Source organism: Sinohyriopsis cumingii, chromosome 12 (assembly GCF_028554795.1).
Source record: "Sinohyriopsis cumingii isolate HCF-2022 chromosome 12, ASM2855479v2, whole genome shotgun sequence".
In the NCBI taxonomy this organism is placed as follows: domain Eukaryota; kingdom Metazoa; phylum Mollusca; class Bivalvia; order Unionida; family Unionidae; genus Sinohyriopsis; species Sinohyriopsis cumingii.
Window position 1 is genome coordinate 100,024,512 of NC_142972.1, and position 17,595 is coordinate 100,042,106.

General features: G+C 35.2%; 1 protein-coding gene across 1 annotated transcript in view; it reads right to left on the bottom strand.

The window, feature by feature from the left end:
• Positions 1 to 2,334: 2,334 nt before the first annotated feature.
• Positions 2,335 to 17,595, bottom strand: part of LOC149787088 (toll-like receptor 4) — a 62,388-nt gene continuing 47,127 nt past the window's right edge. Inside the window, exon 2 of the mRNA XM_089977611.1 lies at positions 2,335 to 9,454. Coding sequence (XP_089833737.1) covers positions 7,128 to 9,431 — 2,304 coding nt within the window. The 5' untranslated portion in view covers positions 9,432 to 9,454 and the 3' untranslated portion in view covers positions 2,335 to 7,127. The remainder of the gene's footprint in view (positions 9,455 to 17,595) is intronic.

Sequence of the window (17,595 nt, forward strand, 5' to 3'; positions counted from 1 at the left end):
GTCTATCTATCTATATATCTATCTGTCTGTTTTCTGTCTGTATGTCTCTCTGTATGTATGTCTGTATGCCTGTCTATCTATATATCTATATATCTATCTATCTGCTATCTATCTGTCTGTCTGTCCGTCCGTCCGTTCACCCACCCACCCACCCATCCACCCATCCATCCATCCATCCATCTATCTATCTATCTATCTCTATGTCTGTCCGTCCGTACATTCACCCACCCACCCACCCATCCATCCATCCATCCATCCATCCATCTATCTATCTATCTATTTATCTATCTATCTATCTATCTATCTATTTAAATATACAGAGATTATGATAGAAACAAAGACAGAAAGACAGAATGAGAGTGACAAGAATGTTCTCATGCAGGAGAGAAAACTCACTTTCCTTTGAAGTAGAAGATGAAAGCGTGAAGCGTGATTTAGTAACCACACCTATAACCTATCTCCCATTCACCAGTATCATGTGCCAAGCAGCAAAGAGAGGCACAGAGACTCGGTGGTTAGCGTGTTGGTCTCACGACACGGGTTGGAATGAAACCCATAGACTAGCATGGGTCATGTACCGTGGTGTGTCATAAGGAGCAAACTGAACTGGAATATTTTGCACATCGATAAGTTTTGCGGACTGCTTTTGATTCCTTGTTTCCAAGACAAGTTTATTTATATCTTCACCTTACACCATAATAATAACAATAGCAAGCCCCGACACACGCTCCTCTGGTATTTCCGATCAAAATTTACAAACCCCAGATTAGAATCGCCATTGGAAGTTAAAATAATGTAATTGCACACACTGTTCTGCATTCCAATATCTTCTCCTTTTGTCGATTAAGGCATATGACAGACTTTATTTACCAACACTTTAGAATTTACTGTATTTGCCTTCGACACATTTTCCAGCAGCTGATAATGGTCAGGGTAATATGACGAACAAAGGATCAAATGCAAGAACAATGCTATAACGACACATACCATACGCAAGCTTAATATTTAAAACAGGAATAGCCTGACTTAAACATCATCAATATATATATATATATATATATATATATATATATATATATATATATATATATATTTGTGTGTGTGTGTGTGTGTACTAAATTCATTTTGCTCCTCTCCTTTCATTTATGAACATATTTCCACGAAATTTGGTACTGTCTTTGCATCATCTGTCTCATGTCTCTTTAGGGTCAGTTGGGTGGACATACAAAGGTCAGTTTTAGAAACGTATTGTCTCTATGATTTAAATCATAATAGCCAAATTAAAATCAAATGCGATTTGTGTTTCTGCTTGGACTTAGTGCAACATATTTTGATTTCAAAGTCATAAGTCTAAATCGCAATGTCATCATTACTCAAGATAGATTATGTCTTTCAGTTTGTGCATTTGCAGTAGGCAAATATTGTTCTTTTGAATAGAAATCAACGACCAGTGACTAATATAAGACTAAATAGTATTGTCGTGGTAGGTTTACATTTGTCAAATAAGCACAGTGCATTGTACATTGCATGTAAATGAGTTAAAAACTTCATGCAGATAAAAAAGGGGCCGTCAAGTGACGTTGAAAATGAGAAATAAATGGTCCCAGTATATATGTATTGTTTTATAAATACGACTACTAGGATCAGAGGATGTTGGGGACGTTAGGCACAATGTAACATAAAAAGCCCAAAATAGTTTAAGGCTAATGCGTTGTTACATAAGACCATTACGCTTACTTCATACTGAGCTGAAAGGTACAAAGACTAAACAATACGGACAGTATGAGACTGACTTTCTTTGTTATTCAGCAAATGTGGGAATGATGAGTTGGCTGTGGTAGAAACCTTCGAAAGTCGATTGTGTATGTCAACATAAACTGACAGAAAGAGAAGGCAATAATATATCAATGATAGCATGCGTTTAGTGTTATGATATGTATCCTCTACCATATATTATTCAATAATATAAATACATTTTCAAAGCGAAATAAGAAGAAACTTTTAGATATTTCTAATCTTTAGTTATCAATTCTATCTACCTTCTTCCACTGTATGACTGACATCACTTAAGGTTTTTGAGAAGAAAAACTTTCGATGATCCTTATTTATATTTATTTAGATGAATTATTATTATCGTTATTATCATTATTATTATTATTATTCTGTATACGTTAATTTAATGTTTAAAATTGAATAGAACGTTAACAATTTCAGCCTTGCTTTACCTCATTCTGTATAATAATATTCTTTTTGGGAATGTCCCAAAAGCAAATATATAGTATGTCAATTTCATACTTTAGTTTTATTTGAAGCAAGTAACCTTGGTCATGAAATTATGATAGATATAAAATATTCTTTTGTGTAGATGAATTTTTTACTGCTAATATCTCACAATTTCAACAGTAACATATGATACGGTGCAACTGGTAGTTTTCTTAATTCGCTTGCGAAACTGTAGTTCATTTACACAAATTTGTAAAAATTCGTAAACAAGTTAATTCACTTTTATTTGAAATGGGGAAACCCTTAAATGAAACCATCGTATTAGCCTTTGCTGATGCAAACTGGGGATATGAATCTTCACATACAATTAAAGAGGCACATGATTAGTTCTGCACTAGATTTATAAGCCTTCCGAGACATACATACTACCACGAGGGGAATATGGAAGATTGTCTCATTCTTTTAATTATCATTTTAAATACATTAAGTACTGGATTAGGTTAGATTAGAATGTATGATAACCGATACCCAAGAAAATATCATATTATGCAACAAAGAAAGGAAGAGTCTGGTAAAAGTTACGTGGTGTTCGAACGTTAACAACAGACAATTCAGATATGGAATTGGACATAATTGGTTTGCACAGGATGTAGGAGATAATGTCAGACAACGTCTTAAACATAATTTAATTCAGAATAGGAATTCAGACGTAAATAAATCCCATAAGGCATATCACTGTTTCCGTGCAGGTTTATACAACCATTAATTTACATACCCATCTACAAAATGCATTAAGCAGACTCCATTCTTTCACTTATAATTTAGCAATTTAGGAAGGACGACATAATTGCGTCTCCCAAATCAACTTATATGTATATTGTGATAAAAACCAAATAGAAGATGAATATTACATTTAAACAATGCCATCTTTATGAATATATTTGATATAGATTCATACTAGAACATTTTAGCAATATACACCCATATGAACAAATCTACTATTATCTGATGAATATAGGAACTCTGTCATAGTATCTTAACCTGCACAATACGTTATTTCAGCATTCCTCATAAAAGTTAAAATGTTCGTGTAACTGTATTGTATTATACATATATGGATGATCACAACTATATAATTCTATAATGATTATTTCATTTCATTTTCTTAATTTTATATTTTGCTTGCTGTATTTTTCCTTGTTTGCATTATTTTTCATCCATTTTCACCGAACTGTGTTAAATTTATTTGTATATGTCATTCTACATCATTGCAATTATGTTGTGTAATTGTAGTATTATGAGCCTAAGGTCAGTCTTACCTATAAACGATTGTCATTATCATTAAACGTCTCAAAACAGAAGATTATGCATGCCTTCAGAAGAGACGCGTCGTTGTGTCATGAAAGAGAACCAGTCTATACAGGCTGGAATTTAGAAAGGTATCTAAATGACTGTCCAGGTGACTGTCCAGATGAATTCACGATTAACTCTACCTCTCCCTTTTTTGTTTTTGAAATATATTAACAGCTATTATCGAGTTTCCGCCCCCACCCTACCCACCGCACTCAACTCCGCTTTACCCCACCCATCCTCTACTTGCAAAAGTAGGTGCAATGGCATCCATCTAATCCATCACTGTATACACTTTCCTACACATGGCTGGCCACATTTGATACGGAAATATCGTACGTTTTAAATAGGTTTTGTTTCTTTTCTGACATAATCACAATACTGTGTGTCATTTCGGAATATTCATTATATTGTGAGGAAGGGCGGGTCCGGAGTTTGAGTTTATAAACAAGAATAAAACATTTTATCTTATAACAAATCTGGAAATATCCTTTGTTTTTTTTTCAAAAAGAGAAACGTCACACTCATGTGGTTTAGAGATTAAAATTTAGAGAGTCATTTCCGAAATGTAAAATATTGAGTAAGAAGCTGTTGAATATTGTACTCCACTTTATATGACAATCATCGTTGTTGTACATTGTTGGTCTTTGGAAACTACAGCATAGCAAATTTCATAAAAGGGTTAAATACCGTTGTCCAGATATAGACATTTAATAACTTGTATCAGCACGAACATAATACCAAAACATTCAACTTCAAGATATGTATTTAAAGACGCACAGCGTTCTTGCACAAAAGACTTACGTGTACAATACACTTCAGCTTCAGTTTTCGTTTGAGAGAATAAGAGGAAAAGCACTCAGTTTTTACCTACATGCGAATTAAAATCATCTGGATAAATCGTATCATTGGTTTATTTCTGCTTTACATGATGCAATTTGTTAAATATAACTTGAAGGAATCTAGCATTATGAATTAATTTTCAGGAACTGCACGCAGTTCTGCCTCGATGTGACTTTGTTCCTGAGCCGCACTGCCCCCTCCCATCTTCGGTTTACCTGATTCAGCCAGCCAAATCTACAACCCCATCATAGCCCTTCCACTCTTCCATACTTTGGGTACTTTCCTGTCCTGATTCAAATTTGGAGACAAATTGTTAAAAAATAAAAATGATAGGTATGATTAAGGCCAGATCACCATCCTGAGATCACTGCCCGATCTCGTTTAATAATGTACATCTGAAATGCCTACCCGATCTCGTTTAATAATGTACATCTGAGATGCCTACCCGATCTTGTAAAATAAAGTTCATCTGAAATGCATACCCGATCACGTTTAATAATGTACATCTGAAATGCCTACCCGATCTCGTTTAATAATGTACATCTGAAATGCATACCCGATCTCGTTTAATAATGTACATCTGAAATGCACACCTAAATATAAATTTAGACCATAATTGTAACATTTTGATTATTCCATTTTTGTAAGATCTTGCATATGAAATGGGTTTATTTCGCTTTCCAAATTAAATTTTAGTGATCATGTAACTTGCACATTTAAATGGTGATTTTCCTCGCAGTGAACGATTCGAACGATTCGAACGTAGGCTAAGAAAAAAAGACATCGAAGGATTGAAATTACTAGAAAACGAATATAAGTTTTGTTATAGGTCTCGTTGTTTCTGTTCGGGTTCAAAGATTTGGTAATTTCGGAACCTTAGTTGTTGAACGTCAGTGCGTGAAGTCTGCAGTAACTGAAAATGTAATAGACAACAAGGAGCGGTTTTATTCATTACGTTAATTACAGTCTCCTTAAATTCAATGACAGAAAATTTTCTTCTTGACTTTTCTCTGGTTATTCCATCTTTCAGATAGTTTGTGCCCTGTAGCAAAATGTATGGCTTGCCTTTCATATAATTCTTTGAAGGGGCACATTTAAGGTATCATAACTGAGTCATGATTACAGTAAAAACACTTGATCTTTGTAGGGCATACAGTTTAAAATGGTTGAAATTTTCATAAAACCTTCTCTTTTGTGCTAAGAACTTTTAACGTTTCTCTGTGGACACCAAGCGCATTGTGAGTAAAAGTATAAGATCATCAAACATGTACCTTCACAACTGCAGAACGAACGATTATTCAGAAGAAAGAAAAAAAATTTGCAAAGTTAAGATAGATTGTTTATATTTTATCTCCAAACATAAGTATGCCTCCATGACTTAATAAGATCGAAAGCTCTCTCGGCATCAGTCTTATTCCTGAAGCGCTACCAGTCGTACATTGACATTTAAAGTATCCACAAGAAAGTGCAGGGTTCTTCCCAACGTTTAAGGACCGGAATGGGTATCCAACCTAAGCTAATTGAACGGATACCGTAGATTATATATTTTCCGTGATTAACAACAAGTGGAAATTTGTTTTCTGTATCTATCCACCAGTGTGCAAAATATCCAACAACAACTATACTGGCTCATCATGTGCGATAAGAGCTAATTAGAATTGAAAGGTAATTAATCATGTGTCAGACGTAGGCTGTCGTATAATTTTTCAGGTTATAACCTGAAACATACACCCACTCATGGCCTAATTAAAGATATACTTTCAAATACGACAGCCAGGTTTGAACTGACGTTTTAGGATATTATTCTGATTTCGTACTCAGGGACTGGCATATAATTTCATAATGCAAGGCTGCATGTCATTTCCTGTCATCGTAGATAGAAATATTACTTGATGTTTGCATATATATCATTGACTATTCATACAAACGTAGCGCTCTTGAAATGACAGTTTAGTTTTCTTGTATTTTCTGCGCAAATGTAAATAATTACTTATCACATATAACAAATTAAAATTTTCGTACCTATTCAGAAAAAGATTCCCTCTTTCAAAATTAGCGACTTACGTTTCAAAGGTAGCCCGTTTGCATTAGTAATACCAACGCATTACTTTTGTCAAATCAATGTTTCCTTTCACCAGTAAAGATTAAGATTACAAAACTATACTTCGATTCCGTTTTTGTTTTTCATTTTTATATGTTGTCATCGCTCTGTAAAGTGAATCATGTGTTAGAACTCGAATTGAGTTGCGAAGAGTAACATGATGCATAACTTGTTAAACACTCAGAGACATTTACATAAAAATTTGAGAAAATAAGGTTCACTATATAAAAGTTTGAAATGCACACATCGGGACTTCAACGTTTGAACCAAATCTCAATAATTAGAATATTATCTTTATGTGGTAATTTAGTTTTTCAAACTAGAGAATCCAGAGAACGCTTATGTTAATTCTGGGAATGAAATCTGTAAACACGCAAATTAAAAGCACAGTCATACTATTGTAAATATAAAGCCTTAAAGAGTATTTATCACTAATTTAGCTACACTAGGATGCCTTTGAATTAGATTATACTTATTTCATAACGAAACGATAAAAATGTCAAGATCATAATTTGCGCAACATGGTTAACTTTGCATGCAAGATTAATAAGTAAATGGAATTCCTTAATTCCTATGTCAATAGGAAGAAGTCATCACAAATGTGTTCCATTCAACATTTAATATCACCCGTGCATTTAACGATGGCTTTCACCAATTTTTTCCAGAAGTCTTCCATGTTTTCTTGATTTTCGGTGCCTGGCCATTCCAGTCGAGTCCATTTGAAGCATACCTTTCTCAGAGAGGCTGGAAGAGATCTAACCTTCACATCTCTCAAGGTCACCAATATGATTGGCTTCCCTTGATACAGGGCAATTTCCGCCTCAAATTCGCACCATCGGCTTCTTGCAAACTCCTTTGAGATGATGAATAATACAGCAGATGATGAAGTCACGGCATGTATGATCTCACCTGAGATACTTACCCCAACAGCAAAGTCTCGGTCTGATATGCACACAAGATTATCTCTTACTCCAACTACATTCTGGAGTCGTTTCTCTAATTCGAGCAACATTTGATTCAACACTATATCACGATCAGATAAACTATATGCAAGGTAAAGAAGAAATTGTCGGTGCAGAACAATATTATCCTGGACATACTCGTCTATTTGCTTACGGATCCGTTTGATTCTGAGAATATGTCGATAATACAGGACGAACAGAACCGCACATATGGAAATTATGAACGGAATGGTACATAGCGCAAAGAGATTTTTGTACCTCTGAAAGTTACAACTATGACTGTAAGAATCAATTTCGTTCGTATAACTAGAGAGGACACTTCCTGTTTTAGAGCAAATTATTTCATCAAAATCTAAAATGTACCGCTTTGTAATCGATAGCCACCGTAGCATCTCTTCTTGGTCACAATCACAACTTACCGGGTTGTCAACTAAGTTTAGGTGAATTCGGTCAGCATCACCAACCGAGATGTTATATCCATGTGCAACGTTATCTATTACTTGTCTTGTTCGAGAGTCTAACACCATAAGACGATTTCCTTTTAGATTTAATGAACGCAGTTGCCCCAATGTGTTTACGATCCAATCGGTATTATGTAAGAAGTTATCTGAAAGATCCAAATTCTCCAGTTTTGTATTGCTTACAAATATATCAGAGTGAAGACGAGTAAACCCATTGGCTGAGAGATTCAGAAATCGAAGGTTACGGTTCTCCCGGAATAAAATTTTCAGTTCTTCAGGATCGGTTTCTTCCATCTTTGAAAGAGAATTCCCATTCAAAAGAAGGGTTGTTAGTGATGTCATTTCCGAAAAGACCAGGCTTGAAATGTATTCGCACTGATTTGAGGAAAAATCGAACTTTTCAAGTCGGTTTAATCCATCGATATCCATATCCATTCTAATGAAACACATATTATTTAAGTATAATTCTCTAAGAACAGTGTTTGTGGGAAAAATACAAAGACTTTGATGTTCACAGTAAAAGGTGTTGACTTCATGACAATCATTGCTTCCACCTATGTTCAAAACTTCGAGGCTATGCAATAATGGTACTGCCTGCGTTCTACGAAAATAGCGGCAAAGCGGGTTGTCATATCTGCCTCGCCTATATTTGTCATTTTCGCAATTTGCCTTCTGTCTATTTTTCAGGAGTCGGTAATCTGAAACAATTAGTTTTCTTAATTTCTTCAACTTTGCGACAGCGAAATAGGTTTTTATGTCAGGGAAAGCATCGTTAAATGACACATCAACAACTTCTATGTACGGAATCAAAAGGTTTAAATTTGGACTTGATATTTCCTTTATGTTTGATCTCGGGATGTGTAAGACTCGAAGACGCGTTTGTTTGAAGCACGAAAAAAAATTATCATCAAGAGTTGCTGTTGATGGCTCCCAGGAAGTGTCATAGTTAATACCTTCTGCGTAAACTTCTTCTAAAGCTGACCCTGAAACTTTGACAATTTTACAGAGTCCATCGAAAGTTAAATATGTCGAGAAACTAACATTTATGTATCGAAGGTTGAGACTCAATGATAAATTGACTGGAGCTATTTTCATTGCAACCTGAAAGGTGAAGCTTGAGAGCTTTGGTAAAGCTTTAAGTTCGTCCATTTGGAATAATTCATCACTGATGAAGCTATTTCTATCGCTGACAATGCAGAGCTCCCTTAGTAAATGAAACCCTAATTGGAAAAAATGTTTAAAGGGAAACTGTAGTGAATACTCTTTCCCATCACTGCTGAACTGAAGTGCTAACATTTGAATGTATTTAAGAGGAGAATCAAACAACTGTTCTGCTGTACTGTTCTCCTCGACATGTCTATCAAATTGGCACACAGTGGAATTGGTTCCTCTATCTCTACACGGGCAATTTGGTGCGCACATGCTGGATACGTCTTTAAAAATTACAGCCAATAAAGTCAAAACACAACACAAGATAGAGCCAGCCCTCATTGTTAACTAGTAAGAAATGTCATCTGAAACATAAAATGATATTGAAGGCATTAATTAATCAAAAAAGATTAAGCACTCAAAGAGGTAGGTAGGTAGAATCATAGGAATTAGTATAGATGAATGGCTGGACTATTGATCACTGACCCTCTGTCGAATGATATCAAATAAACAAGGAAAGCCAAGGAAAGATTTATACGGACGTGTTATCATTTCACTGCGGGTCAAGAACTGAAACGAATTTACCCCTCTCCACCAATGATGTTAACTGTCCCTGTGTACATTACTTTAACATGAAAAACGAAGAGAAGAGTCACGGATACCATATATATTGACCACTATTTACTTAGATAATGGTTTCTAATTATATGATGGGTCGTAGCAAGATCGCATGCACAGACGGAGAAATGGCCACTGCCTTAAATAGAACTTCCGCAATATGTGACCTATATAGCGCGCGATGAGTTCATGCATGTCCAAGGGCATGCTACATTCATTAATGCGACAACGGAGAACGATGGTTTGGGTCCCGTGAAATGACGAAAAGGGAGGGAAGTTCTAAATTCTTACGTACGAAAGTGTTTATATATTGATAATTTTCCGCGTCCATTGAGGGAACATTCTTCGTACAAGTTATCGTAAGAAACGTTTAGGTAGCATGTACTCAGAGTGGCACATATTTCATTTTGCCGTTCCACTTAGTAATGCAGAAGGTGACCGACAGAATGTTAGCCGAATTTCATTATACTAGCTTTAATAATATTATGTCGATCATGCGACGCTTGCTAACGGATGGTCTAGAAAGGAAGGATAACCAGGATGCCGTTAGACCAAATATTGGTATCCGTCGAGAGAATGGGATCATTATTTCATATTACAGATAACCCGAAGGCGTAGCGTTATCACCATTTTGAAGTAGAAATTGTGGTAGAGGGGCCTGTTGACATGGTTAGCAAGGTAGGGGTAGGGGTGCCTGAGGAGGATTTGTGGCAACAATTAGTACGATGCTATGAATTGAGCAGGTGAACACAACATCGAACACTCCATGTATAATCTACTGCCGTAAATAATGTGTTGTTATAGACATTTAACGAAAGTTAAAATAAATTCTACATCAGATTTGTACGGAGAAATTGCTAGATAGGAACCGATATTTAAACACGATTTTCCTCGCGTATCGCAATGTACTGAGTTTTCGTCGTCGAGCTGAGACAAGTTAGGCATATGTGTCGTCGTATGTAGAGTCTGCGAGAACTATGGTCGTTAGTGTAGCGGACGAGGAAATCGAAACGATTTGCCAATACGATGGCCTACAAACCAGCACGCGAAGTGCATGAAGTATTACTATAGCGGAATGTGCAGTAGAAATTTCGACGATGTTGCTGTTTCTCCACGCAAGTAAGAACGATGTATTGGTCCAAAAGAATGGGCCCTGTGGAGTCAAACAGGTCAAGAATGAAATAGACTTGTCTGATTAAAGAGATCTAAACACTGTTTTGATAAATATTGAATAGCTTGTAAATAAGTATTTATTGCATATTCTTTTTCGCAAGTATCATTCGAAGATTAATATTCTGAGCATTTATAGCGAAACTGTTTAACTACTACATAAGTATTACGTATTATATGCAAACGTTTCCAATAACAGTATGGCATGAATAGCGGTCTCTTTGAAAATGATTTCGTATCACCGCGGTTAAAGATCAATATCCTAAAATCCCAGTAAAAATGATTGAAAGTCTTACCCCTCAATCAATTATCCTGTTGTATCCACTGTTTGTCTCACAAATAGCAGATATGTATTCAGTCATATGAGTGACACAATATTTAACCAGCAGCAGGAAGTTTGCAACAACTGTAACCCTGATTAGTTTACTTCAAACTCCAGTTTTGGAACAAACACAAAAAGGACGCACAACATGAGCACTTACGCACAAACTTCAATGCTCACTGAGTTACATTTTATCGCCCACTATATATTTAAGAGAAGGCAAGGAGCTATTTTTTTAATGTGAACCCTATAGCCTTGCATTGTAGTTCTGTATTATTATTCCAAATTTATGAACAATTGAAACGAAATGCCTTCTCGTTATAACAAAGTAAGACAACCTTATATATTTCGTAGTGATGTATTTACAATGAAAGGAAAACGACTATACCTACATTAGCACTTCAGTGGCGATGATAATGTTGAACTACAAATTCTCATGTAGAATATATAACTGCTTTATATCTGTTATTCAAAGCTGCATTTTCATTTGTATGCTTATTTCATTTTCTTCTTTCACTTCTTTTCTCTCTCTCTCCACATTCGGATGTACAGATATTATGATGTTTCAATTGTACACATTATATTAATGTACATTACGCTCACCGAAATGCCATCAAGAAATGCCCCACAATGAACTCCAAATAACAACAAAAAGTAGACTTCAAGTATTAGCTTTATGCATGTATTTTTTAGATGAATTATGGAACCTGTCAGCAACGAAACGAATGTCGCATAGTGATGCATGTCAAGAAAACAGTATTACATTGAAACAGTATTGTTAATTAACATTGTTTTGCAATAAAAGTTATTTTTGGAGGAAAAGAACAGTCGATTAAATGTAGCAGTTATAACTCTAATCACAGTCATGTTTGAACACGATGGATAAATTTAACGTTGATTATTTTTTGTAAACCAAAATTACATCTCAATAGAAAAGACCACTAAAGTGTTATATTTGAAGTCAGTGTAAACAAGTTCAGAAGGGAAACCCCTACAATTAAGCTCATGGCAATTACATTTTATGTATTGAAATGTTACACTATGAAGTTTATCAGATACATCAGTTCATATGTCTCGACATTACAGCACCAGAGCCGTGTCAATACGCACATGAAATGTCGCAAGAAAAATACAATCCCTTCATTATAATCCTAATGGTGGCATTATTGTTAGAAAATAAATAAATTCAAGCATCAAATTTGCAATTGAAAATTGCAAAACAAAGCTATCCCGTATTTAATGTGAAATTGAGTAATTTATTTTTATCGCTGGAATAATGTTAATCGTATTTACATAATATGCCAAAACCCATGAAAAGTTAAAGGCATTTTTTCCTGTAAAACTATATAATAAAAATAAAATATAGCTTTAGTAGATATTTGCAAATAGATTTTTCCTGGGGTTACGACTGTAATATCTCCGTATATATACTAAGGCCCCAATGTACATGCATTTATTTGTCCATTGTACTAACGGATATGCTAACAGATTATTGGCCATATCATGCTAAGGGAATGGGAGGTAAGGGCTTTTACAAATTTATACACGTAGGCATCAGACCCAGGCTGGTCTTGTGAAGGTGTTGCACCGGATGATAGGATGACGAGTCTGCCGCACCACCAACTGAGCTTTCAGGCTTTCCGCCTCTTGAAGGCCTGTTTAGTAATAGTTATTACATCCCTTGTTCGAGTTACTGTTATTTATTAAATCTACTTCCGGTCAGTAAAAGGGCAGATGCAATTGATGAACTTGCTCTTTTGACAAGTTCTCAGTGCGAGAATTTTAAGAGATAGAGGTGAACTCGAATCAGAAAATAAATCTGAATTGACCAAGCGTGCTAAAGGACGTGTCAGTTTAGGCACCCGTATGATACGGAACGTAAAATAAAATTGACGAAAATACGAATGACAACAGGCTTCGTTCACAATTTGTTTTGTACGCCACTCGGAGAACAGTTTGTAGAACCGTGGACAACAAATATATAAGCAGGCACTATACTTAAATATGAGTTAAAACAGTACGGTTGTTGTTGTTGTGGGTAACATGTCTTTTCTTCCAGCACAAGATAGGCTGTATATGTCAGCCACTATCAATGATGGAAGAATAAAGCTAGCAAACCTTGGTACTCTGATTCTCGTTCTTAAGAAGTAAAGTCTTCCGATTTTAAGCTGCAATGGCACGCACGAAACAAAAAAAAAAACAGTCCGAAGTCCAGACCAAGAATGAACTCGATGAAAGTTTCCACAGCCTGGCTGGAAAATATGGATACATATATATAATCTACAAAACGTAAAACAATATTATTAAACTGCTGAGAAAATACTCGAAACAAATTCAGTGAGAAAGACGAACTGCACGTGAAAAAATGGCGGCGAACGACATACTGACAGAACTGGAGAAATTATTTTGAAATATTTTAATAGAGACAGATAATTGAGACTTGTTAGAATGGGTATATAAGGACTGAAATACCCCTGGAAAGAAGACTAAGTATGGTAACAATAATGACAGCTCTAAAACTTATGAACATGGTCTTTATCAGTTTGACAGAATCTTATAGATCCAAGGGACTAAGCCTATACTATCACGAGGAGAAATAACAATTGGAGGGGAGAAAGTATTGGTTATGGAATAACTACCAATACTAAGAAAAAAGAAAACTGCGGAATTACTTCTGTCAGACATACCGATGGAGATCACCCTACAGGCAACAGTCGAAATATTCGAAGGGAAATTTAACATCAAAGTGATGAAAGCAAGAGTGGACAATATCCAAGTTACTCCTATCAAAAACGGGATAAGACTACTCGAAATAAAAGCTCTGAAATAAGAAAATGAAGCCAGCCTTTTATCTACGTGACTTCCTAACAAAGACGTGGTATAAATGGTACATACACCAAAGAAACTGCAACAAATGTGGGAACGGTGGCCAAACACCACAGAAATGTCCAAAGATCAAAGATGATGGTAAACAACAAACTTTTGAATCGGAAATGACAATTTTCCTGAACCGAAAACAAAACAACAAGAACAGCAGACTATTGAACATGGGCAGAATATGAAAGGACAAAAGCAGAAACAAAAGCAGCAATCACAGGTCCCAAATCAAAAGAAAAACGAAAGCAGCAAGAACATCGGAAACTCCAGATTAGAAAAGAAACAACACCAAAACCAAAAACACCAGGACCAACAATAGAAACAAAAGTACAAACAAAGACAGCAAGAACAACACAATTCAGGAAAAATAACAATAGACGCAACATCAAATAATAAAGGGAAATTAATTGCAGCAGCAACAACAACATAACACGAAATTGGAACACCAACAACAACAAAAAACCATTAGAATCGATTATAAAAACATAGGTAGCATTAGCAAGGATAGCAACACAAACGGGAGAAGATAAACAGCAAATATGACAATAATTCATGAACAAGAGACAGAAATGAAAATGAAAAGAATTTAAATGAGAGCCAGAATGAGACAAACAAGGCATGAAAATGAAATAATAATGGGAAAATACTTGTTGAACTTCGACGAGGATTTAGAATTCTAAATGAACACAACATGTAATATTAAAAATATCCGTAAGGTCAAGGTTGACTCGGAAAATAAGAAATACAAACAGAACAAATATACTTTTTAAACATAGAATATATATATATATATATATATATATATATATATATATATATATATATATATATATAGCATACATCAAATATATCAAGTAAAGCTTCGACAATAATACCATTAAGGGAGGGGACCTCCCTTAACTGGTTTCAAAATATAAAACAAAGGAGCCGTCCCCCAAACAATATCCTGGTAGGAATCTCTGACAATCAGGAAGCTACTGTCATGCCTTCTCACGTACCCGCAGTGGCCGAGCACGAAACTCGAACCCTCGATTGCACAAGTGAGGCGCCGGCGATTCGGAAAAGGCCAGCATTTAAACTACTTGTTCACCCGTGTCTAATAAAACTACAAGGGCACAACAATATGTTTGCATCTTTAATGTGAATATTTCTTGCAAGAAACGAGAAACTAAATAAATAAACACAAATGATGGATATTTGAACGATGGCAAATATTGGTCGTAAAAAATTCCGCTTAGCCGGATTTCCAATCATGTATTTATGTATATATAAGGAAAGGTAGGTAATCAAAGATTGAGGAAGATCTTTTCATACATTTATGTATTCAAACTCCGCCTATCTACGTGCGTGCTTGGCAAATGTCAGTACAGAAACTGTGACAAATAACAATTTTGTATTCGAATGGAGTGCATATACAAATACAATATTCCGTAATTGTATTGGTACGTAGTAAATTACTTTGATGAAGATAATGGTAATCAGTTGCTCACAAATTGTTTTAAACAAGATAAACATCTAATGTTTGTTTCATCGATATGTCGTTAATTCATGTATTGGTTGAGTCACAAACAGCGAGAACAAATGAGAGTATATGTCGACAAATGCCACTCATGTAACAAACTCTTGTCCACAACTCTATTGTCATTTATTAAAAAACAGAATGAAGCGACGCCAAGAAAATCAGGATATAATTCAGCAAATAATGTAATTCTCTACGTTACAATTTAAATTTAAAGGAACTTACAGTATGTGAATTAAATCAAACAGAATAGCAGGCAGTTCTGGTAAAGACATAGGCCCAAAACCTGCAAACATAAACTGCTACTGTTATGACACCGTAGAAAACCTGCAAGCTGTATTCAATAATTGCACTAAATTCCAGCTAGCAAGAACCAACTTCCAAAAAGAACAAAAAGCTATTGGATCCCTTTATACAAATCCAGAAATCCTAGATTTAATAAACCCTAACACACAATTAACATCCTATAATTCATTGAACTTCTTAGGAAAATTGAACTTAAAATTAAGATATAACCAGCCACAAACAACCTTGTCAGGCATTTAACAAAGGACGGGCGACTTTGATATGTCTAACAATACCTGAGTATTCAGTAAAGAAACCCGTCTTCCGTTAACAAATAATACATACCCCCCTCCTCCACCAACTTAACATCCATACCAAAAGCGATTGCTTTAATTAAAAACCTATAAAATATCATAACTGGTAGTCAGGCAAAGAAATTTAAAATTAGGGAAAAATACAAAAATATGTTCAGATGTCTTTGACATGTCTTAGCAACCAGAGTATTCGGCAATGACATCTGTCTTATTAAAATAGAGTTAGCCTGAAATAAAAAACAACACATAAAAAAAACAAATTAAAACAACTATCATAAACAGTAGACAGGCCAGTAAACTCAAAAAAAACCAGGGCAAAATAAGATCAGATGTCTTTGACATGTCTTAGCGACCGGAGTATAAGGAAAAGATATATGTCTTAATAAAATAAGCGAAGCCTGAAAATAAAATAGCAAATACTAACAGCGTCATAAATAAAATTATAAAAAAAGAAATCAAACTACCCTAAACCACACCTACAGGAACAATAAACTGCAATAACCCTTAATATGTTTATTTATTAAAGAAAATTAAATTTAAATTCAAAACAAACGTTTCTACATCTTCAATTCCTCTACTTGCATGCTTTACTAACCATTCAACAGCACATAATAGTTTTCCAAAATTCAAAATTCAGAACAAAATTTTAAAATTCCTGCAAAGCGGAACCTTAGACCAACAACCTGGAAACAACGGTCAGTCGCCTGCCTTCCCGCATTTATCAACCCTTGCCACGAACAGGCACCAATTATCAGCGAGCAATGAGCGCTGCAATGTTTCCTAATAATCCCATGAGTGAGTGAGCACAATTCCCACACATCTCATCAAGCGAAACAGATTTTAATTTTCGAAACATGAGAGTGTTTTGGGTCCATTCCCTATCATTTCAGCCCTCCACTCAGGCCGTTAGGGAGATACAGGGACCCACGACATGAAGCTAAATTAACTGTGCTTCTTGGGCACATAAATGCCTGAGGGATGAGGCAATGATTCCTTCCCCCAGGAACAATTAACAGGCCCCAGTTTGGTCATAAATCCGAGGTACATGCACTTGATGTGTTCACACATCGTTAATCAAATAATTCATTCATACATTATATATATATATATATATATATATATATATATATATATATATATATATATATATATATGCATGCACTGGATCCAGCAAGTGATCACGTTTGTCAGGGTTTGATTAAGATAAATGTTATTAACTGAATACGAACAGTACATAACTAGTATCTAACTAGCATTAATGCTTCCGACTCTGAATGAGTCTTTTTCAAAGGCGGATGCAACAAGTCATAGCCAAGTAAGATTTGCAAGACAATGGTTTTCCCTGTTTTATTTCTTTTTCTTGTCAATGTTTTGCATTTGCCTTTGAAAAAGACTCCTTAA